Source organism: Molothrus ater, chromosome 9 (genome assembly GCF_012460135.2).
Source record: "Molothrus ater isolate BHLD 08-10-18 breed brown headed cowbird chromosome 9, BPBGC_Mater_1.1, whole genome shotgun sequence".
NCBI classification, from domain to species: domain Eukaryota; kingdom Metazoa; phylum Chordata; class Aves; order Passeriformes; family Icteridae; genus Molothrus; species Molothrus ater.
The window spans coordinates 17,862,829-17,886,982 of NC_050486.2; the positions used below are offsets into that span (position 1 = coordinate 17,862,829).

Below are 24,154 nucleotides of genomic sequence, written 5' to 3' on the forward strand. Positions count from 1 at the left end.
AAATATTATCAAAATAAAACACACAGGTTGGAATATTGTACTGTCATACTTCAGGATGAGAGCTAGCTAGAGGGACAGCTGAACAAAGAGATCTAATGAAGCATTAGCTTAAAACTGGATGGTTAGGCTTGTCAGATATTTTAAGTTGAGAAATTTTGCTTAATATACATCTGAGTACAAAAAGTTATTTACTTTTTCAATTTGTTTCAGGTCACTCTTTTGTGTTAAAAGAAAGACCATAATTTAGAATTGGTCTCTCTAGAGTAAAAATCCCCTGAACCTACAGAATTACAAAAGACTTGATTGTAATTCGTGCACAGCATCGCCATTCTCTTACCAATAAAGCTTTCAGATGGTATTTTAGTCTGTCAGGGACCCTCTGACAGCTAATAGGCTTTAAAAAATTATTCACTTGAAAAACACTCAGGTCACTTGCAATTACTTACGCTTTCTCTGTTCCGTAGCTCTTATAGTCAATAGCTGCTGAGACACCAACTACTGTAGCAGGGAAGAGGTAGCCAGCAACATAATAGTACTTCTTTCTAGAATATTCACTTTCAAATACTTCTACTAACATTAGATAAAGCTGCACTCCTTCTAGACACATCCAGGCAAAGGCTGCCAGGAAGAAAAAGTGTAAGAGACCTGCAAAAACCGGACATGCAATCTGCAAAGAAAGAGAGAGATGGAAATGTAAACCACAAAACCTTCACATCATTACCTCTCCAACTGAAAAGTGTGCAATAGAACTGCAGATAGTTTTATTAGAAACATTTCACAAATTCAGGAGCATCTTCCCTCAAAACATACTCTGAATCTCAAAACATACTCTGAACATTTGAAAACACTAATATGTGTTCAGTAGTTAAAGAAAGTGAATTAGCTGAACAGTATGAATGAAGACAAAGAAATTGCACCCTCATCTCCCAGTCATGATTTTCAGAGTGGATTTCCTAATTTCATAAGCAACTTTTTAATTTTGAAACTGATATGGTTTTAGGAGTTACAGTTTAGATAATCCTGGACATGAACAGTTGGTTCTCTATGCATAATGTGATACTACACATTTAAAATTATGAAGTGTCTGTCCCACGATTTTGGTCTGCTGTAATATGGAAATTTCTACTGTTGTAACAGAAATCAGTCTTAATTCTTTCCCCATTGGCCAAATTCTGGATGAAACTATGCTAGATTATTAGTTTCAACTAAATGAATGATTTCAGAATTAATTTTACCAATACTACCAAAATACCTGCTTGAATTTGAAATGGAAAAAATGTATATATATATAGAATAGACTTTGTACTAATATATATAAAAATGTAGTCAATACCTGTTAAGACATTTGAATATATATAGAAAAGGTATTTATGTTCCTAATAGTCAACATTCAATTTCATCTCCTGTTTCAAAAGTCTAACCACCCACTTTGTTAATAGCCAGTGTTTCTCAACTGAAAATAAAAAGCATATTTTGGGATGGACGTAAATACTATGTGTGAATATATCTATCTTATTTTCATGCTGTGCTTTTATGTTAGCCTTGCTGGGTTGGAGTGCTAAAAACTTGTCAGTGTTGTCATGTTTTAATTCAAATCCATTTCAAACAGCCATTTCAGAGAACAAGATCAGTACACAGAGAGAAAACTTACCTTGTACTCTGTCTTATCGATGCCTATTAGGAAAATGAACTCAGCAATGAATAGGTTGATACAAAGGTTCTTGTGAATAGTGTTACGATCACTTTGCAGGCCACGGAAAAAACAGAATGTGAAGATGCAGATGGCCAGGCAAACAAGAGAGATGACAATTCCCACCCAGGTGATGACAGTGAGGAGCAATTCGTGCACTCCATCTTTGTACTAGAAATAACCAAGAATGGAGAAAATTATTATGACTCTTTATGAGTATAAACAAAAACCTATTTTCACAGGTATCCAGAAAAGTTACTTGTTCATTACATGAGATGGGCAAAATGTACTCAGTAATTTCTCAGTCTCAGGTCAGCTTCCCAGAAGAGCAAGATCAGGGTAAGTAGAAGAGGAGCAGGTCTGAGAGAAAAATGTGACTATTTTATCCAGCTCAGATAGCATTTTCACTTTTTCTATGGCTCACTGCAGACTCGTTGGAAATAGGAGCAGAGAAACATAACATTTTTAAGGTACCGCTAGGCTCTGATGAAAGGAGAGAGGAGAGCTTTCCCAGGGACTTTCTACAGACCTGCAACTCTACAGCAGAGAAGAAAGAATGATTTACACAATAAGCAGGACAAAATGCAGAATATGCTGCCCATGTAATTCTGGCTTCAATCTCATGTTTAGCTAAAGGAGATTCCTTGCTTTAGTTCTTCGCAGTGAACTTTTCAAACACAATGGCTTAATGAGAAGTCCCATATCCCCGCAAATATTGCATGCTCTTGGGCCCCTGACAGGCAGGAAGTCCTTTAAATAGACAACAAAATTTCTGACTACGAAGACTGTGTTTAAACAACCAGTATGGAAGTTCCTTGACCTTCCTTGCCAAGGAGAGCTGGCATTTGGGCTTCCAGGGAACAGCTTGCACAGCTGTCTGAACAGACACATCATCTGTACTGAGGGAGAGTCTATAAAATGGTTGTAAGGTTGGTCAGTAACTTTAAAATATGGCTTGTAGAAAACACTTGCTCTTCCTTGTTTTCTCTTCCCTGTTATTTTGCTTGCAACTTTATGGATGAGTAAGAAAAGTGCTACAGAAAGCAAATCACTTTGGAAAGAGTGGGTAGGAGCTATAAATACTAAAGAAACTTCAACAATTTTGGATCTTGCTAAAAATTTAAAGCCAAGTCTTTTAAGTTTGTTCCCTGTTGATGGCTGGAAATATCGTTACTTACCACAATTTCCCGACGAGCCATAAGAATTGCAAAGTTGGTGAGGTGACTGCAAGCACACGTTGTATGAGTTTTATTTGTGTCAACCAGTTTGCAGCCTTGAGTTGACCAGTATCCCATCATAGTCCTCTCTGAGTAGTTCCAGAAGGAACAATTTGCATTGAAATAATTGTCAGGCTGGGAGACAAAAGGGTAACATAAAATGAGGATTTTACACACTAAGATGGCAATAACAATTGTTTAAAATGTGTAAAAGGTAATTTAGATTAAACTTTGCACGTTTTGGACAATAAAGGTTTTCATCAGCAAAACTGTGGATTATGTTGCACAAGGAAGGCATCTAGTTTAAAAGGGACTTTATAGTCTGAAGCACTCTGAAGTGTAGTCTCAATTACTGTAGACCCCATTTCAAACAATTACAATTTTTATGCATGGATGATACATTATAGTTATTTTTGCTTTCTGGAAAGTTAGGACTGCAAATTTATTCCGAAGATATTTTTTTCTGTAATTGACAATTTGAAAATAGGATCTTTTTCCTTTGGTTCTCACCTTTGGTCAGGCCAAAGTCATGTGACTAGGTATCACATAAAAAGCTCACTCCTCAATGCCTATCTATTTTGGTGAAAAAAAAAAACCCAACCAGATTAAAAAGAAATCCAACCAGATTCAAAAAAACTCAGGCAAATGAGAGGAAAAATCTAACCATATTTTCTCTATCACAGTAGTGATTGTTTATTTTCCCCATGTGAGACATGAAAAGAGAAAGGGACAAACTTAAGAGCAAAGACACACATTAAATGAAATATCACAATGAAAATATACATAAATTCAATGTATAACAGATCAAGATACCATACTTTATTCTTTGCTGAATAAATGCAATTTGAACAAATTGTATAAGCTTCTGTAACTTGGTCCAAAATTAATGTAAAAAGTTAGAGTCAATAAAACTTACTACATCAAACCATGAAGAATCTTAACAGTTATTTTCTTCCCTTTTACTAAGGTAAGAGTTAATTTTCAGTTAGAAACAAATGAGTCATTTACATTTTCATGTTGATTACTGAATTAGTTTTCATTAAGAATACACTTAAGTTCTAATAATCACTGAACCAGGCTCATTTAATTTTATGTTCATAGACTTAACTCGCATCTCTGACCTAGTCCAACATTTAAAATTCAAATGGAAAAAAAAGGTTGTTTTTCTGCATTGCTTTTCTCTCTTGCTGATTTTGTGACCTTCCCACTGACTCATTAGCATAACTCACATCAATGTGCTCCAGTGTGAAGTGCACGGGATCAGTCAGGTACACCCGGCTCGACTCCTTGTTGATGGAGGCCGCGATGACGTGCGAGTTGACGGCGATCGTGCTGTTCTGCCCCGCCAAGTCACTGCCCAACTTTATGGTTGCATTTTCGGTACTGAGGAAACGACCCAAACTTTTGTAAATAATGAAAACCAGTTTGGCTAGTCCTACAAAAGAAAAAAAAAAAGCCCATCATCATTCCACAGAGGTCTACAGAAAGACAGCGAGCTGTACTCCAATGACAATTAAGCATCAGTAAACCGAGAGGTATTTTCAGGTCACGGACTTGAAGAAAAACGACCAGGTACCCATGATCATAAAAAAAAAAAGCTGCAGAGCAGCTTTGTGGTGTTTTGTTTTGATGTTTTAACTAGGTAAGGTAGGTTTTATAGAAGTTAATGGAGTTCCACTGTTCTGTGCCCAAGGCTCACCGTTCCTGCTGTTCTGTTTCATGGTTCGTGCAGAGAGCTGAATCCAGTTGCCTCCTTTACCAGCCTGAGGAAATCGCAAGTCCTGCACTTGGCCCTCAGTAGAAAGCACTGCAACATCCAAAACTAAGCAGACCAGAGGAAAAAAAATTGTTAAAAAAGGAGAATGCAGAGAAAGTCTCTTGGCCAGATTACAATATGCCAGACGACAATTTTTCCCCCCAGTCTTTATTTAGTTTTCTCACTTGGCTGTCTGTAAGGCAGATTTGTACTGCATGCTTCAATCACACAGACTTAGCTTCTTTAACTAAATCTAATGCACACTGCTAAAATGACAGCACTTTACTAGTGATATCATGACATCAAACCTTGTTCAAATTTGTGCCCACAAAGGCATCCAGTTAAATCCAGTAAAGATACCACACACATGTTGCAAAAAATGTTAGTTTTGAAGATCTCAATGTCTATGCAGTATCCTCTGCTGACAAATTTAGATCTTTAAGCATTCATTTAGATATAAAGAGTTTTTTAAACAGTCAGCAAAGAATACCTAAGTATTCTTAGGAATAAAAAGAATACCTAAGTAATCATGCCACGTATTTAGCTACATCAGTATATGTAGCTAAAAATGATTTCCAATTGTTTTCCTACATCTACTTCTGTATATTTATAAGAAACCATTTTATTAGTTCTGCTTAAAAGCATTTAAATTGAAAAATCAGATGCTACTCAGCCATACTTCAGTATTACTTTTATAACACATCACATATCAGGAAATTTTCGCGGGATTACCATTGAATGCGAGATTTCCTTGGATAGGTAAAATCATATAGCTGAGAGTGGACGATTGCTTGACAAAATCTGTGTTATATTAAGCCAGTCCAGCTAGAGCTCTGAACGATAGACTGACAAGCAGTATGAAATTAGGAAATCACTTCTCTTTCTCCAAGTCATACACACATATGTGTACTAGGAATTCAGTCTTGCATGGCATCAGGGAAATGTTATTATGACATGAAGACAGCTTATCACAAGAAGTAATATTCAGTGTCTACTCATCTCCATGGAACTGCTTGTGTACATCCAAAGGCAGATCTGTGATTCTACCCACATTCCTTCAAAACAACTGGTGCAGTTCCTTTGATAACAGACTGTGAGACTTTTCCCCATCCTTTCCCAGTATCTTCCTACTCAATTAAAAACTAGGCAGAATCATCTTCTACAGCTACAAATATGCAGACACTGAAACGTGAAAAGTCTCATTTCTGCAGTCTATTCCAAGTCTCTATCTTGGTACGCTGCATATTAGCAGACTTTCAGGTTCCTTGTACCTCCCTGAGACTACATTAATCTCTGTAATAAGGAATTTTAATTTTATGCATAGCAATGATTTTTGCTTTAACACATCCCTCACAACAATATTTGCACATCTCTAATACCAAACCCCTTCATTTCTCTGTCACCACTTAAATTCTAAATTATGCTCCAACTATCTCCAGCTATTTTGCAGTCTCTGGAGCATAGCTATTCTGCATTATGGGAGATGTAGTTCACTGAACACATTTTTACCTGAAGGCAGTCATGTTTAATATAAACATTTGGCCTATGCTGAGTGCCTAAAATATTTAACTGGCACAGCACGTTGCAAAAAAAGTAATTTAAATTCATTAGGAACAGTTTATATTTAACAGAAAGGTATTTTCTGCAGCTCTACAGAAAGCAGTTACCTCAAAAAAATCCATACTCTGCCTTTTAAGCACTCTTCACATCCACGCATTCTGCTAATGATTTTTCAGTGATAAATCAACTTTGTAACATCAACTACTTTCCATTTTATAATGTACTAATGACAATAAAGAAGAAGGCTAATTTCAAAGAACCAAACAAGAAAAGTGTGTTTTCCCTGCTTTGGAGCACTCACCTTTCCATCAAACATTGCACAGCTCAGCCTTCAGAAAGTATGTCACTATCTGGAGCACTTTTTCCTCCTTTTGTGTAAAGCAATACATAGCACTTTAACTTATGCTCGAAAAGAAGATTACTTACCAATATTTTCTGTGGGCATTGAGACTCTACTTGGTTCTACAAGGTTATCAGCCAAGACAAAAGCCCCTTCTTCTAATGTATCAAGTAACATTGTGGCTGCGTGGGCTTGTTCTGAAGAATTCATGTCCTTCCAGGACTCCAGAGCTTCAGGCCTGAGCAAGTTGTCCACTGTATCCACAACTGCCTGCATTCATTAGAAAACTATCATTAGGTCTGAAGCCCTAGGCAGCTGGGGAAAATTCCCAACGTTATACGGCGACAATTATAATACTTAACTGTCAGAATGATTTACTGTGATTTAATGGCACAAGAACACTATTTTCAACATTAAAATATTTTCCATCTGCTTGTTGGATTAGCACGAATAGAAGCGCAGCTAGCCACTAGCATTGTGTGGTCTCTAAGCAGTAAACATGCAAATTGGACTTGTTTTGTATCAGATATAAGTATGGTATTATTAATGTGCTGAAAAATGTAAAAATAAATGCCAGAAATCTTGCCTGAAGCTTTCATCTTAATGTCAAAATGTATAACTTCTATTTAAAAATGCTAACGCCAAAATTAGCACTCTGCAGTTTAGGCTAAAATGACAATAATTGTCCTCTGGAAACTGAGCTCCACTAGTGCAGCCATAGCACTATAAACTACTTGTCTATGACAAATAGACCTTCTTCATTACAGGAGGCATGAAATGAAGCTGACTCAGTGGATAAAAATTAGTTTTGGCCACTCTCACTCCCCCTCCTGTTCTGTACCTGTTCATAGATACTTAGAAGGATTACCAACTCCCATTCCTGCACAAAGGTCAGTTGGAAAAGGAAATCAATAGAGCAAACAAGATGTCCACTGACCGTTCCTGTTATCAGTGACGGCAAAACTGTAAAGCTGAATAAAGGCTGCTATTTTAAAAAGTTTTACTTGTAACAACTCTATCATCATGCTTTAAGGTTCACTGAGCTGCATATAAGGTAGAATAAATAAGGATGAAGAATAATTCAGTGACATGATTACATTATTTTACAAAATAATCCAATCAGAGTAATCAGGTAATCAATTGAAGGCAGGCTTTTACATTAATGCATAACGTTGCTGTGCAGCGAGTGTGCTGTGCATTGAGTACAGCAGGCACTGCTGTAACACCCTGTTTACTCTGTCCCATTTACCTATTCCTAATGTGTCATTAAGCATATATATAATTTGTTTGATCAATTTAAAAGCATTGGAAATGGAAACAGAACACATTATACAAACAGAAAGATGTCAGTCTGGAGTACTATATTGTGCAAACAAACAAATGGGAAAACTTGGTCAAGGCTACTGTCAGAGCAAGATTAATTAGCCTAACCATTTTAATATCCTCTTTCTGCCTGCATTGTGAGCCACCACGACCTTCCTGGCAGGTGGAAGATACTTCGAAGTGGCTTTAAAGCCTTTTTTCTTTCTCTAATGGGAGAATAGTCAAAATGCTCGCACTGATACTGCTGCAGCCATTAACTAGAGTGGAACTGAAATTGGTCTGCAGAGGCCAGATTCATTAGTCACTAAGAAATACAGATTGGAGCCTCTAATCTGAGGTACAAATGAATTCTCTGTCACAAAGTGGGAACTCGCTTCATTTGCATAGTGTAAGTCAGCTTTTGATTTGTAATTTCAAGAGGTTTATTAGTCTTATCTAAGCAGAGAAGCCCATTTGAGACCTACAGAAAATGACACCAGTTGGAAATTAAGGTTCTGCTCTGGTTTCTCATGTATCGCCATACAGCCCTGACGGTATGCACTCATTGATACGATACGCTTTTCCTTCATTATGGGATAACTCTGCATTTTCCTTGTGGAAAATCATCACCTGCCCAGTAATATTTCTGAAGTTCTTCTCCTCTCAAAAAGAGGCAAATGGATGGGAAAAACCCCACAGCCCCTGTGACACAGCTGTTGGAGCAGCCTTGTTACTGCTCTTCTCACAATCCTGTCTGCTAATGAAAAGGAAGCAGAAAAAGCCACTCTACCCAAACCACATCAGCTGGATTACCCTTCACTATTAAAATATATTTGCTAATAAAAACTTGTTACAACTATTATTGCTTGAGAAGTAAATTTCTCTCCAGATCTTTGTCTTTTTTGTCAAATTTCTGTATAACTGGACATCTCCCATGCACTTCCAGGGCTTTGGGATAAAAGACAGAAGTGCCCAGTACAGAGAAATCTCTTTTCAGTAAGAGTCAGAATTTTTTTATTATGCTATAAAGTACTTCAAAATTCTCTCCAAAAATAATTCTTACATTTCATCTCAGAGGATACAAGTAAAAATCAGTATTTTTAAAGAAATGTTGAAAAAATCTGCAATAAAGTCTTTCAGAGCCAGACATGTCTGCTCCAGAACTTTTTTCTGCCCTTCATAGAGGCGAGGTGGCATTACTGAGATTGTACTGCAGCAAAGGAGCTGGGCACTACAGGCAACCATTCTACAGCTGATGAAAGGAACTGGAAATCAGGTAGCAATGTGTTACACGTCTTCGCTATAGCCTGGTTAATGGGACACGTGGCAGACATTTTACTAGTGAAGTTAGAGAAATGTTTGTCTTTGCATTGTATCCTCAAGTCACTGAATTGCAACAATTCTTAAAACTGTAAGAAGGAGTGATTTTGCTAGGCATAAGAATACACACAAAGCAAGCTATATAATGTACATTTTTCTCACAAGCAAATTAACTCTAAACAGTCTTTGATATAAAATTATTCCAAGGTGAGCTAATTTCTTTGAGTTGCAAGCTTTTTACCCCTGCCCAAAATTTTATTACAAGAGAGATGTTACTTCCAATTCAGATAATAATCCCTTCTGCTCTTTTAGTTTTGAACAAGTTAAGGTACAAGAGGTATAAACTTTGATCTTTTTTTTTTCTTAGTGTTATACCTGTGCAAAGCCAACATTTGTAAAGTTGATATGGGGCACAATACACATTTATCAAAGACTGAAATACATAGGATCATGCAGCAAGATGATAAAGCGTGGCAGGTTGCTGAAGCAGGGAGAAAGCAGGGTGACAGCACAGGAGATATACCTTAAGGTAAGCCCTGCACGTCTTCTCTCGTTTTTGGAGCTTTTTAATAAGGAAAAAGAAAATCAGAAGTTAGAAAGATTCTGGAAAACTTCAGAAAGAGAAAAAAAATACTCTGGTGTTTCAAATCCTGATTTTGAATGACAGCCTGGACATAAATCTGGTTTCTCTCCATGATGACTACAAAAGAACATCACACAGGAAATGTTTTTCCCCAGCTGTGGTTTAAGCCCAGATGGCAACCAAAGACCACACAGCCACTTGCTTATTTGCTCACCAGCAGGATTGGGGAAAGAATCACAAGGGTAAAACTGACAAAATCCACGAGCTGAGATAGACACAATTCAATAGGTAAAACAAAACAGAACAAACCAGGGAATTAATTCACTGCTTCCCATGGGTAGGCAGGTGTTCAGCCATTCCCAGAAAAGCCAAGCTCCATCACATGGAATGGTTACTAGGGAAGACAAACTCCATAACTTCGAAGTCCCCAGTTCTCCCTAATTCCCACAGCTTTATATGCTTAGTATGATGTCACATCATATGTATGGAATACCCTCAGAGGTCCCAGCTGTGTTCCCTCCCAAATTCCCATGCACTCCCAAATTCCTTGACAGTGCGGCAGTAGGAAAAGAAGAAAATGCTCTGAAAGTGCTGCTCAGCATTAACAAAAACATCTTTTTATCAAAGATATGAAAGATTTATTTCAGCACAAATCCAAAATGTAGCCTCATACTAGGCACTGTAAAGAAAATTAACTCTATCCCAGCCAAAAGCAGCACAGCAACCTTTACTCAGGTGTCTAGATATTTTTTTCCCAAATGGTGGGGTTTATATGAAAAGGTCAAAGGAAAAAATCTGTGTGTGGGCACTTGATCTGTCTCTGGGAAAACTATTTTAAGGGCATCTAGGGACTGTAAATAAAACTATTGCCAAAATAACAGAGAAATGCATGGATCTCTCTCTCTCTAAAGGAGGATGAAAAAATATTTCATTTGTGGCTTGCTGACTAGGCTCATGCAAGGAAGAGGCTGAGAAATACAGCATTTCCTCTGAGAAAAAGAGGAAAAGTAATAACACTGTAATTTGTATTTAAACCACAAAGACACATTTTCTCTGAAATATTTCTTGGAACATGTTTCCAGAGAAAACAGTAATTCAAGTTTTAGTTATGTGCAGTGAGGCCTTTTTATAAAGATCAATTATAAGTCATGTTGGTGTCTTTAGAAGTCTAAGAAAGTGCCATTATTCTGCAGGAAGTTGGATTAAAATAAAACCCTGCACCTATGCAGAATTCCACTGATTTTATTACATGTTCAGGGTTAAAAGGATCACTGGATAAACATGCTGACTTGTTACAGAATTTCTGAGAGCTAATACTCATTTCCCTCACACTAGTTATAATGCATTCCAGATTTTAATATGGGACACAGCTATGTATTTTAGGACCAGTCAGCTATTGTGAATTACATCTTATTCCCTAAAGAAGGTAATTACAACTTTCTGCTGTGTATTTACTGCTGTTTTCTCTCATATGCTTATTCCAGAACTATACACATGCAGGAACAAAGTATAGATTAATGCTTCTGAAAGGAAAAAAATACCAAACCCAAGAGCAATTGTTATCCCAGCAGGAGGAGGTGATGGGAGGTGTGTACCTTGTTATAACTCCTTCCAGCGGAGTCTTTTTCACTGGGCCGTAGCTCCTGAAGCTGAGCATCCAAAATGTCCACAAGCTGTTCCATCAGCCTCACTGATGAACTAACATCTCCAGCAAAGACTGGTCCTTTGGTGTGTTTAGCCAGTTCATTGGCCAGACTAGCAGCATTTTCTCCACTTCTGATCTGAAATGACAGTTTATATTATCTCAGCAGGGTCCCTTGTTCTGCTTGCGGCTCCTAATTCCAATTCCCTGCGTACCTTTGTTGTGGTGAAATAACCATTTGCACATACATTGAAATCTGTAACTAATTGAGACCAATAACGTTCTCTTTATCTCAGAAGATTAAAGGTTCTTAGATCCGTGACACACAAAAGCAGTTCTTAACAGCCTTCAAAACCAGAAATCTGAATGGGACTTTTGGGCTCGATCTTCTATTCATCCTCACTTTCATTTTACTGCCATTATCAGACAGTAAGAAATGTGTTTGTTCATACCAGTGCTTGAGGCATTTGAAAGTCAAGTAGCCTTGTACTGACAACAAATTATCCAGTTTTCATAAACTTTGTAAATCTCAGTAGGGAAGGAAAACACAGAAAGTGGTTCTGCAGTTTAATCATACCGTTATCAATGCACTCAGACAAAAATCTATTTATTACAGTGACCAAAAAAACCCTGCTGTATATCAGAGGTTTTGCTGTGTGTTGTATAGTATTTGATTTCTTAAGCAAATATTGCTTTTGGTTTTTGAAAACAAGCAAAACTACTTTGTTTTAAATAGTGATGAGAACATGTAATCACAAATTCAACATGAGAATTTAGAGAGGGCATACTAAAACACACATAAGAGCCTAACTGTTGGCCAGTGCTTTGTAGATGGAGTACACATAACTCCTACTTTTAATGAACACAGAGGAATAAAGGCAACTTCAACAAACCGAAGTATTAATGCTCAGAGTTAAAATCCTTATTCACCAGTGTACACAGATTAAAAGGTTTCAACCAACCTTCTGAGCCAGTTGATTTACCCAGTGTGAGGTACAGTTGCTAAGATCAGGGCCTTTGGGGTTCCACATTCCCGTCAAGACCACGCAGAGATACGAGGCAGTTCCTACAACAGATGTAGAAAACTACAGTGAAACGGAAACCATTTTTCTGCATGCATTCAGGAAATTTGCTACACTGTGCTCCTAAACAACATTCAATTCTGAATGCTGCTAATGGCAGTACTTGACAATAATTGACAAAAATGTAAGGAAATAATGTAGATTACAAAGAGCAATAAAAAAAAAGTCAGTGAAAAATACCAGACGTTTTCTGCAAACAAACAAAAAGCCCTTGATTTTTCCTGGAGCTCATCCAGAGGGGAGTTCATAATGAGAAAGGCAACTGTAAGCATATTTCACAACAGTCCTCAAGCAATGCCCTAGAATTTGACCTGGATTCACACAAGTGCAAGCGCAAGGTAATTCTGTGGCTACGCTCAAATGACGATCGCAGATTATAACTTGACCGTTGCCTGTAGATACTGCACTCTCTGGGTAACAAACAAATCATGGGACAGACAGCCTGAGATTAAAAAATATTCATCATGAGAGAGCTGCATATTGCTTTTGAAATGTCTGCTTGAAATCAAGATATCTTTTAAAGGCAATACCTCGTGTTCCTTTGGGGCAAGGGCGTTCAACCATCATTCCTCTTTGTGTTTGAGGCCAGCTAATCCCCCTGGCCTCAGTTGGTTCACAGAATCTCTCTGGCAAAGGGAAAAAACTTGTCACGGGAGGAATTTTGGTTGTGGTAATGGGTGGTGGTGGTTTGGGTCCTCTGCTTCCTTCCTTTGTTCCTCCAGCTGATGTTGTGCTTATGGGACCTCTCTGTGACGTAGTGCTAGTGGTTGACACTGTGGTTTTGTAAAGCTCTGCTGAAGAAGTTATTGTCACTGCTGTGGTAGGCACTGCACAGGGAAAAAACAGAGTAATAATAAAATAAATTACTTCAGAATTATATATAAAAAAAGTTATTTAAAAGCTATTTATGTAGCTTTCAAGGATTCTCTGGCGTCTCCTTTCCTTTATCCTAATATTACTCTTATTGCTATTCTGGATGCTTAAGATATAACTTTGAATTTTTTTTGGTTTTTCTTTCTTTTTTTACTCCCAGCTCATACTGTTATGACGTTTCAGCACATTCTCCAAATAATCTCTTCTGTAATAAAATTGATAGTTACATTTCTAAAAGCTGAAAGGCATACTAGGGAATTATCAGTACATAACAAACATGCTCAAAGCAATTAAAGATTACTTAATCACATTTGCAGCAGGAACAACTCAATAGATAGAATCATTTGAATCAGTGTGCCGTGAACAATGTAGTCCAGCTTTAACAACAAAGGCAGCAGGCTGTAACTAACGAGACCATTTTTGAAAAACAGACCCCAAAACTTCAAGTCACCCAGTACACAGCTTCCAGGGCAATAATTATGATAACATCTTCCTACCCAGCAGTTATGCTGCTTGAGAGAGCTGCATGCCTGATTAGCTCCAAGCAGAGGCAGCACCTAGCAGGTACATGGCGTTCTCCTCTTTGAACATTTGGGGCCTTAACATCTTTTTTTGATAGAGCAGGTAGCAAGACACAATCCATACAAGCCAGTGGCAAGGACTGAGTTTTCATCTTCTGTGAAACACCAGGACAGGCTTAGGCCAAATCCCTGCTGTTTGGGATGTGCAGCTGCTCCAGCCACTGACCCGCAGCAGGAACTCACAGCTGGAGCTGCTGAGGTACAGCCCAAGCCATGCCAAGGCTTTCAGGCTTTGGAGAGATAATATAAGCTAATGCTAGTGGAGTCCAGAACGGCTGTGCAACACCTTCACATGTATATTGAGAAATAAATCAAGTGAGCAAAGCAACTGCAACAGTTATCATTATTTCCAAATATTCATTAGTGTTCAAAATGCTTTACAGTCGCAGAAAAGTACAGAGGCTTGTGCTGAGAACAAATAAGCTCACGAAAAGAATTTTTGGCTTCTTTCTTTCTCTTTTTTTCTGGTTCTGCTAGACTGTTGCACTCTTGACTTACTGGACAACGTAGCTTCTCTTTAAATCATTAAATCATAAAAAAAAAAAATAAAATGAAGAGCAGTCTCATTTTTTCATCATTTTTTTTTGTAAATTAGTGTCTTGCATAATATTAAATTTCAGCCGTTTGGCAAATCACAATTTTCTCAAAACCCTTTTTCAGTTATGTTTCACTTATATGAGAGGTTTAGAATATTAATTTATTTTTTTATTTGTACATGAATTTAGGGTGAAGTGTTGATCATCATGATCTGTTTTTTCAAGACTAAAGGCAAAGATGTGCCTGTCATCCCTCTCCTGCTCACAAACTTCTGCAGAGCCTGTCTTCTCTTCAGTCTCATTCCTGGCTGCTTGAGCTCAGCCTGGGTAATTGTGCTGAACTTGTGGTGTAGCCAGCGACTATTGAAACCCTCAGATCTGTTCTGCAAGTGCTTGCCTGACATCTTGTGAAACTGCTCTAATTTGCTTTTGATTACAATGCATCCAGCCTTCTAGTGCTTCCCAATTAACATTTGTCAAAAGCATTTGCAATCACTTGCACAAGTGTCAGGCAAGGCCTGCTGAATCAGGTCCTTGGGAACAGGGAGCTCGTGGGGATGGGGAGTGATGCAGGGGACAACCAATTATTACGATCCATCTCCTAATACACTCTGCTAATTAATACATATTTAAACATCAAAATGGGTATTAGCATTATTGTAATTACTACTCAAACCCTGTAATGTTCAGGACAGTTTTGTCTCAGAAGCAAAATATCAGTGTCAGAATTCATAAAACTCTTTGAAGTTCAGTGGTGAGGTAACAATTTTCAGAACATATTTGGTGTTGCACCCTGAGCTAAAATAATTCTGCTGTCATTACACAACTTTAGTTAGTACAATTTTCATGCTATCCATTAAAATCAATTTCAAAGCCAATCACCCATGATTAAAAAATGACCTGCATAGCATGGTAGTACTACATAGAAATATATAAGTAATCTCACATTGTAAGAGAAAGACTTTAAACCACCTCTCGCAAAAAAAAAAAAAAAAAGAAAACATAGCAGAAGTTTTTTCTTCAATCAAATTTTAGAAAAGAAGTCAGAATATGTAAGAATGCACCAAGAAACTTCAGACAGTGCTGGAAGTCTGGGAAAGAAGGTGGTTGAAAACTAAGAAACAGCTAAACACATCACTTCAAGGAATATATCTAGCTTTTAGAAGGCAGGTCATTTTGTCTTTAATGACATGTGGGAACTTAATCTGCTTGGCCACTCTCCTGAGCTGCACGAAGACACATGACAGCTGCCACCACCTGATGTGTCTCCTTCTGAGAGCTGAGGGTGGTGGCATCTGCAGGCTCTGCCTTGCAGAGCACTTTGCCAATACGAGATATGGCAGTGATGATTAATAGGCTGCAACAGAGAAGAAGAACCAACTCCATGTCAAGGTTATTAACTTCTTGTTCTAAGCAGCAGGGGTGAAGCTATGTAGTTTTTGTCCAACCCCAAAAAAGCCACTTTTTCATTGTGAGATTCTATTTTGACTTTTTCGCTAGTCTTGATATGCTGAGGAGAAAAGCGAAACCTCTTCTGCCTTCTTTTTTTATTAAGAATAGGTTCTTATTATCAGCTGAAGACAGACATTAAAATTAAGAGAATAAGAGAAAAAAGCAATAAAAAGTAAATCCAAGGACTCAAATTGAGATGTAAGTAATTTACATTTGTTTCATGCAGCTCCTAACATCTGATTTAAACAGTTATGTATCCTATCTGTTACTAAAAATGAAGACACCACTGGAGTAAAACTTAACACCTGTTTAGCAGTGTGATGACTATAAAAAACTTAACACAATTCCTGTAGGACAGCAGGGGAATAGTAACTTTCTTTCCCCAACTATCAGTGAAGAGCAGATTTAGAGGAGGCACACAAGCTATCTAGTATTCCTTGCCAAGAGGTTTCTATTCTAGGCAGGCATAAAAAAAGTTAAAAAAACCCAAACTAAACCAAGCCAAATAACAAATATCCCCACCCAAAATACAACTCTAACCTTAGATTTACAATTGTCTTAATTGTAATGCCCAAATGATGTGCCACTTCTGAGAATGGTTTCTTTCTGCCCTCTGGCATCCAGGTCATTTGAGAAATCAGCTGCACGGATTTTTCCAGTTAAATGTATATTTTTATAGGTCAGGTATTTCAATTTATTCGGACACATCAAAATCTATGTGCCCACCTTTATTCTCAAAAGGTGTCATACATGGAGCTGCTATGTAAAGCAACAGAGATCAGAAACCTGAGCAAATCAGAATTTTCCTGCCTTCTGCTTATTACTGCTCTGTACCTTTTTGTGCTTCAGTGAATAGCAGGGAAGGTACTAAGAGTCACCTAATTACCTATAGGTGACTCCAGTTATTATGTTAGTCAGTACTCTATTGACCCTGCCAAATCCCATTCAATTGAAAGTGAAATGTTTACACAGTCATTTATAAATTTATACCTTGAAAATGATAGCACACGTGACAAAAAAAATTAGCAAAATACCTGTGGTTAAGAAATATGCTATCTGGTCCCCATTATGTTATCTTTCCTTGTACAACCAGTTTTTAATTCATCTGTAGTCTATCAGATTTGATATACTAGTACAGACCCAATTTACTTAATTTGCTGCATGACTTTCTAGTAGATTGTTGGTGTTGCACTAGTTTTCTATTACTTCAAGCCCTCGGTGATGCTACTCTCTCTAAGTTTCTGTTCTGTCCATACTCACAACATCCATCTCTTCCTGCAGTGATCCAATAATACTTAATGATGGGTATCATGGCACAAAAGGGGAGACAACTACAGTTTGAACAGTTAGCACAAATTGGGATGAGTGTAGATGAAATCTCTCCCTAATGGACTAACACAGAACAAAAGGATTTATCTTCTTTTTGTTACCAAGGAAACCTTACAATGCAATGCTCATATTCACTTTTTAGAGGGAAAATTCCTTCATTCTTCCTGGTCTTTTAACTTAGAAGTCCATTAAAAATTCCTGTTTCACCAAGGCTTCATTTGGACCCCTGGTACTTCCTGTAGAAAGAATGTAACTGGATATATCCACTAAATTTACCAAGGATTTAAAAGCTCTGATTTGTCTCAAATTTTTCAGTGTCTTTTTGCAAGGCCTGATATATTTGATTTCATTTCAAAATTAGGGTTTTGATTTTTAAATGCTTTTTACACTTAATTGTAGAAAACATGCTCCTCTGCAACATCTGAGCGGTACTTGACAGCTGGAGCTCTGAAAACCATTTCTACATCTACACCAGAGACGCACAGCTGCAGGCTGAATGCTTTACACGTAGCATTGTCTTGGCAGGCACCTTGCAAATGCACCATCTTGGCAGACACAAGCACTGCAGAAACAGGAGCACCCCTTGCAAATGCAGTTGGGGCATTTGCCCAGCATCAGATTGCAGACGTGGGGCTCAGGGACATGGTTCAGTGGGGCACTCGGCAGGGTGAGCTTTATGGTTGGACTTAATGATCCTTCCTTCATTCTATGATACATCTGTGTACTATAATTTCTGAGAGAAGCAGGAAGAAAATAACATAAAAAGAATAGGGTTAAGGGAGGAGCTCTAAGGGCAGCAGACCCCACTGTCTGAGTACTAAAGCAGTAGTCTGTCTCCAGCAGGTACAGTTTTAGAAATCTGAAGAGTTTCTCCTGAAGACTAAGAAAATAAGGATACTGGGAAAGTCACAAGAAGAGAAAATGGTGTAGGTTTGCAGCAAGAGCAAGGTCAATATGAGGTTAATTGCAGTGGTATGTCAGAGGTTTCAACAGGGAGATTTAAAAATGAAGGAGACAATACAGAAAACAAAGCCAGGAGTTTCAGGACATGGATGAGCCCAAGTTTTGGCCCTGGGAGCAAATTTGAAGGGAAAGTGCAACTCAAGTCTGACAAATTCATCTTTCATGTAGGAAGAAAGACTGGTGTTTTTGAAGCACTTGGTAGCTGGACATTGTGGTGTAGACAAAAACTAATAGCCAAGACAGATATATAGGGAAAAAACTAAAAATCAGTGTGTGCCTTATCTATCATTATTTCTCACTTGGCAACAGAGGGAACACAGATTACTGAGTTTTCCACAATGGTCCCAAGTTAACCATTTGAAAAGAAAGGGCCATGACTTCCAATTTTGAGACACTGACCTTGTGACACCATTAAATACTTGATATTAAAGTACTGTTGCAAAGGACACTAAAAGAAAGTTCTTGTGTTAGGTGACTTACAGAATGCTATTGTAACTCCTATGTTGTTGAGTAGATGATTAAAAAATTTGAGTTGACCACAAAAAAACCCAAACCAAATTAGAATTAAGAAAGCACAAAAATGCCATTCGTCAGGCATGCTTAAAAGCTGATGTAATTCTATATGAGATAAAAAAATCCAAATGTGCATTACACATATAGATCCTTTATATATTAGTTGAAGGACTGAGCTGCAATTTATACAGAATTTATATTGAAACAAAGAGGAACTGGAAATATAATAGAAATAAATTTAGAGTAGATACCATAAAGAATTTCTCCTTGCGTTTATAGCAGTACATCTCAAGGACAATTATGTTAGATAACTTTTCCTTTCATTTAGTAGTTTCTAACTACAGGCAATTGGCTTAGGCAAAAGAGGAAATGACCTGAAACATATTCTTAGATCTGCAATGTACATACCCACACAAAATTAAAATATTGGGTATAGGCCTTATGTAAGGAAAATACTGTGTGTGAATTTATGCATCACATGCTCAAATAAAATTAGTGTCTTCATTTGGTTTCTATATTCTAAGAAGACCACAATCAAAACATATTTACTGATGTCCTAATGCATTTAAAACCCAAACTCATAACTTACTCAAATATTCCTTTTCTGTCTTCATGGGTGAATAGGCAAATAGCTCAGAGGAGAGGCAAGCACCCTGCAGCGTGCCCTGGACCCATTCTTGCCTAGGTCTTGTTGGAATAAACAATTTCTGCTCCTGCCTTGCATGCCAGCAAAGAACCCAGGAAGAGAAAAGGGTGCTGGTGGATGCACAAATCCAGTTCTGAGAGCAGATGGGGTGTGGCCAGCACATACAGTATAACTTAAGATCCTGAAGACTCTCTCATAATAGAAACATTATGAAATGTTTAACAGGAGATGTTTGGAGGTTTACTAAAGTGAACGAAGGATTCCACAAAGCCTTTTCTGCCCCTGCTTTTCCTTTACACTTTTTCTTCTATGCAGTGACTTAAAGATTAGCTTTTTTCACATTCACAGCAGCTGCCTGAACTGCAAAAGCTACTTAGAGCCTGCACCTCCATCTTCTCCTCTTACTCTTAAAGCTTTGGACAATTTAAAATGCATCTTTGACTCAAATGAACTGAATGAAAAGTGGCATGCATGACAATGTATGAAAATGAAAGCTTTAATTTTTTTTTAATTACACAGGTGGTTTATCTCTCTGCTAAGAGCAGCTCCAAAGCCTCCCTGAGGAATGGACTTGCTTGATGTACAGAGAGCAAAGCTGGCCAGATCCCAAACACCTGTAACCTGCCTGAGCCTGGCCAGCTATTGCCAGGGAGGTCTGTAGGAGACTGGAGAGATCACCCATGGTTTTGGGGACTACTAACGTATTGGTTCTACACCACCCTGTTCTTCTGCCTCATATGCAGTTTTGTACCTGGAAAAGCTATATGTGTGTTGTTATAATTGTGTGCATAATTCAGTTTGCACTGCTGTGCATGAATCAGCTTTGCTGAAGCAGAACAGCTACTTTTCATGTGGAGAAGCCATTATTACTACTTTCTTGAAGTAGAAAAAACGGCTGCTAAACATGCATAGCAGTTAGATGAGAGAAGTGAAGTATTACCTTCATCGCTAAAGCAGATTTTGCTGCATATATCTTCTGCCACAGAGCATTTCTCCTGGTATTTACTCTCCTCTGTAGATGTTAATATGTGGCTGTGCCTGTTCATGTCATTTTTAGGGATTTCTGACACCTAAAGACCTCCATTTTTCTTTTCCCTTCTGACAGTTAGTAAGTATCTTTCATTTTAGGAAGTACTACTAACTTCTAGCAAGCTGGAATGCAATTGTAAGGGGCTTACTGAGAAATCCACTAAAAAGATGTCAGACAATCTTGTCTAACCCAACATTAGAAACTGTGAAAATAAGGCTGCAGAAAAATACTTATGCTTGGTATTGCACATTAACCCCATATGTCTCCTCTGGGACCTCCCAGCACACATTGCTCTCCACTGCTGGCGCCAAGAAGTTAAAAGGTCTGCGTGTGTGCTGTAATCAATTCAGAAGGCAGGTAACACTGAGCGGATGGAACGGGCTTCGGGCTCAGCATGAAGCAACTCCAACTCAGTTTAGCTGTTGGAGTCAAACTGACTGATGGTATAACGTAAATAATTCCCCAATTCATTCTCAACCACAGAAAAGCTACACACTTGCATTTAAAAAAGGAAAAAAAAAAAGGAAGGACAAAAAGGAAAAAAAAGTACAGCATGAGCCTGTAAACCAAATAAAGTAATTCTACTTCTCTTCACAGGTTCTGCAAATTTGTCTTGCACCACTGTAATGCTGCTCAGCTTAGCACAGTGCAGACAAAAAAACCCTTCCTCACCTTTCTGTCATGAGCTAAATCTAACACCAAAAATATCGTAACCTATTTCTTTGAATGGAAACACCAAGAGATCAAAAATGAGAAAAAAAAAAAATTCTTACCTTGGGCAGGATCAGGTGGGCCAAACTCCAAGGAGTATCGCAGAATGAAGTTGTTATTCCACACATAGAGCTGGTTGTCTCTGGGGTTGTAATCCACTGCGGCGATGTACTGGTACTGGTTGGGAAAAGGAATGTCCACGTGCTCGCCCCTGCTCAGCCTGGTGTTGTAGATGTAATCGATGGCGTTCCTGCCGGTCTCGCTCTCGTTGTCCTGGTACACCGACCGCACCACGTACAGGACACCGCATATCATGAAGGCATTGGATGCTGCCCGCTTGTCGTAGGTGGTTTCCCAGGTGGCTTCGAAGCGCAGGGTGTAGGGGTTCAGCTGGCTGATTACTATCATCCCGTTGTTTTGTTCCGTAGCATAAATTACCCACAAGCCGTTTTCATCAACTGCCAAGTCAATATCAGTCTTTCCTCCCCATCGGTACGGAGAGGTGTCGTGGTAATTAGCATAATTGATTATGGCCTCCCCGCTCTTAATTCTAGTCCTCAAGTCAAATTTTACTATGTTCCGAGTTCTTTCCTTGTTGAAAAAGACAGCTCCGTCATACACTACAAATCCAGTACCATCCACTCGGTTTGGGAGTTTGTACGTCGTCTGCTGGCGTCCATTCTGGAAGTCCTCTAAAGAAGCATATTCTATCAAAGTATCCGTGCGATACGGAGTCCATGGCATGAAGTATATTTTATCTGCAGCCTGGAGAGGATCTTTGCACCAAGCACCTGCTTTTTGCTCAGCTTCATATAAATACGGTGAGTCCACAATTGCTTTCAACGTCCCCGGGCAAACAAAAACTAACAGTCACAGAGAGAAGTAAGACAAGAATTACGTCAAATTAAGACGTCTCATAATAAAAATTAAAAAAAAAGGAAAAGAAAAAAATAAAAAGGTAGGTAAATCATAATGACTGTGTCAGGAAGAAAAAAAAATCAATTTAATTGGCACTAGATTATACCTTATGTTATAATTAATGCAATTATCACCCTTTATCATCCACTTTTCTTAAAGTTACCATGTTCTTGCTGTACCAGTATGGAAAGTGGATGGGAACTGTTTTCACTAGTACAGACCAAGGCTCAATGGCATACACAGACAGCTGAAAATGTAGAGCTAATCTTGCATTTTCGTTTCAGACTTTTAGTGAGTACACATTAACGCTCCAGAGCTTTTAACTGGTGTGCAGCAGTGTGCTAGGTCATTTCAGTCTTGTTTAGAACTTTAAGAAGTGGTGAGGCTGAAAAAGGAGGTGCCTCGATTAAAAATAAAGGAACAAAACAAATCATCAGGTATATAGAGAAAGCAATTAGGAGCAGAGAAAACAAAACACAACCAAAGCAATGAATGAAACAGACCAGGAAACCCTGTAACCATGGCATGCTATGGAGAGGGTTCTGGAAGCCAGGCAAGATGACACTTGATTAACAAGAATTTACCCAAGGGTGAGAGAAAGAGAGGGAAAGAAAGACAAAGAGAAAGGGAGAGAAAAAAGCAAGGGAGTCTTCCCTCCAGCCCAAGTACTTCAGACACTATACCCCGCCACCTACTTTAAGCAGCCAAGTCACTTTATTGCAAACAGTCGACTTCTTTATGAGGTGTACTTATGAGATCCTGCTGATTATCATAATATAAGAGTGTTGTGGGGAGGGGAAGGGAAGAGGTTAACATCCATAAGGCACATAACAAGGAGCTGGGGTTTGGACTGTATACGTTATTTACCTTTTTGCTCCACTTCTATTTTAAGCATCGGAAGAAAAATAAAAAAGTGCAAGGAAAAAAGAAAGAAGATTAACATAAATTGACTATTAGTCTAAAAGATTAAATTAGTAACAGACGCTAAATATAGGGAGAATAAGAACTGCACTATATTGGATAAAGAGAAACAGACAACAGGATAACCTAGCAGGAGAGAGATTCTACGGTTACGCAAATGAACATGGATCAATCATTTTAGTAGATTAAGGAGGGAATACAGATATGTTGACATGTAGTTTCACTTAGTGAACCTGAATAAATAATGAATTACTTTACTAAAACATGCTATATACACTCTTCTTCTAAAAGCATAATGCTAATCAAATTGGTTTTTAAGCAACATATTAATTTATCATATATGCGCAAGTGCACATATACATATTGTATTAATTGATAATTAGAAATACAAAATTCAGTATAATAATTATATAGGTTTGCATATGTGATTATTAAACCTCCCCCATCTTTGCCCCAGACATTTCCCTGCTTTTCTTTCTTGTAAAGAAAGCAGCTTGCACCCTTTGAGTCTCCTTAGGCTGTATTTTATTTTTTTTCCTGAATGTTAATCTTGAGAACTTTTGCCACTTCTTAGTCTACAACTGCAAAATCATACTAGAAGAAATAAGCAAAAACATCTAGAAAAAAAAGAAGCAAAAGCACAGTAAGCAAGAGGAAAAGAGAAGAAAAAATTAACAATTAGCTCATTCAGATATTCTCCAGCATCATCGATTAAGCCCAAAACTGCAAGCTAGTATGCAAGGACAGTATTGTGTTTAAAACAAACATCCATCCTGCCACCATACACGGAAGACATAAACTGAACTCAATTAATAAAGTTATATTACTATAGCAATTTTTCCCCCAGGAAGTTTTAGGAAGTTACAGAAAGATATATAGCTGAAGCCCAGCTAGTAAATAGCTTTTCAATAATTATTTGCAATAAAACCTATTTCATATACTCTGTGGCCTTTGAAGTATGCTCTCTTGGTTTCATAAAATGACCTGGAAAATGACAGATGTACCAAGCTGTGTAACAGTAGCTGCTGAAACCAGGGAAGTGTATCAAAACTATTTGCACAGCTATTACATTTCCAGTATTACAATATTATCCTGAAAAATGCCTTTGTATGTTTCATATAAAGTTTTGGATTTTCAGTTTCATTTAATAAAATTACAGATGATTATTCTGGGAATGATATTGGCTGAT

General features: G+C 37.9%; 1 protein-coding gene across 14 annotated transcripts in view; it reads right to left on the bottom strand.

Moving 5' to 3' along the window:
• The window catches only part of ADGRL2 (adhesion G protein-coupled receptor L2), a 157,672-nt gene that overhangs the window by 23,482 nt on the left and 110,036 nt on the right, over positions 1-24,154 (bottom strand). For 12 of the 14 annotated variants that reach the window (XM_054515702.1, XM_054515703.1, XM_036387530.2 and 9 more), the window contains exons 5-15: positions 21,189-21,989; positions 13,023-13,319; positions 12,373-12,476; positions 11,364-11,549; positions 9,709-9,747; positions 6,650-6,833; positions 4,607-4,729; positions 4,137-4,342; positions 2,869-3,042; positions 1,652-1,861; positions 447-667 (exon numbers count right to left, since the gene is read on the bottom strand). In XM_054515702.1, coding sequence (XP_054371677.1) covers positions 447-667; positions 1,652-1,861; positions 2,869-3,042; positions 4,137-4,342; positions 4,607-4,729; positions 6,650-6,833; positions 9,709-9,747; positions 11,364-11,549; positions 12,373-12,476; positions 13,023-13,319; positions 21,189-21,989 — 2,545 coding nt within the window. Of the gene's footprint in view, positions 1-446; positions 668-1,651; positions 1,862-2,868; positions 3,043-4,136; positions 4,343-4,606; positions 4,730-6,649; positions 6,834-9,708; positions 9,748-11,363; positions 11,550-12,372; positions 12,477-13,022; positions 13,320-21,188; positions 21,990-22,911; positions 23,199-24,154 lie in introns of those variants that run through there. The other 2 variants (XM_054515712.1, XM_054515709.1) reach the window with 2 other exon arrangements.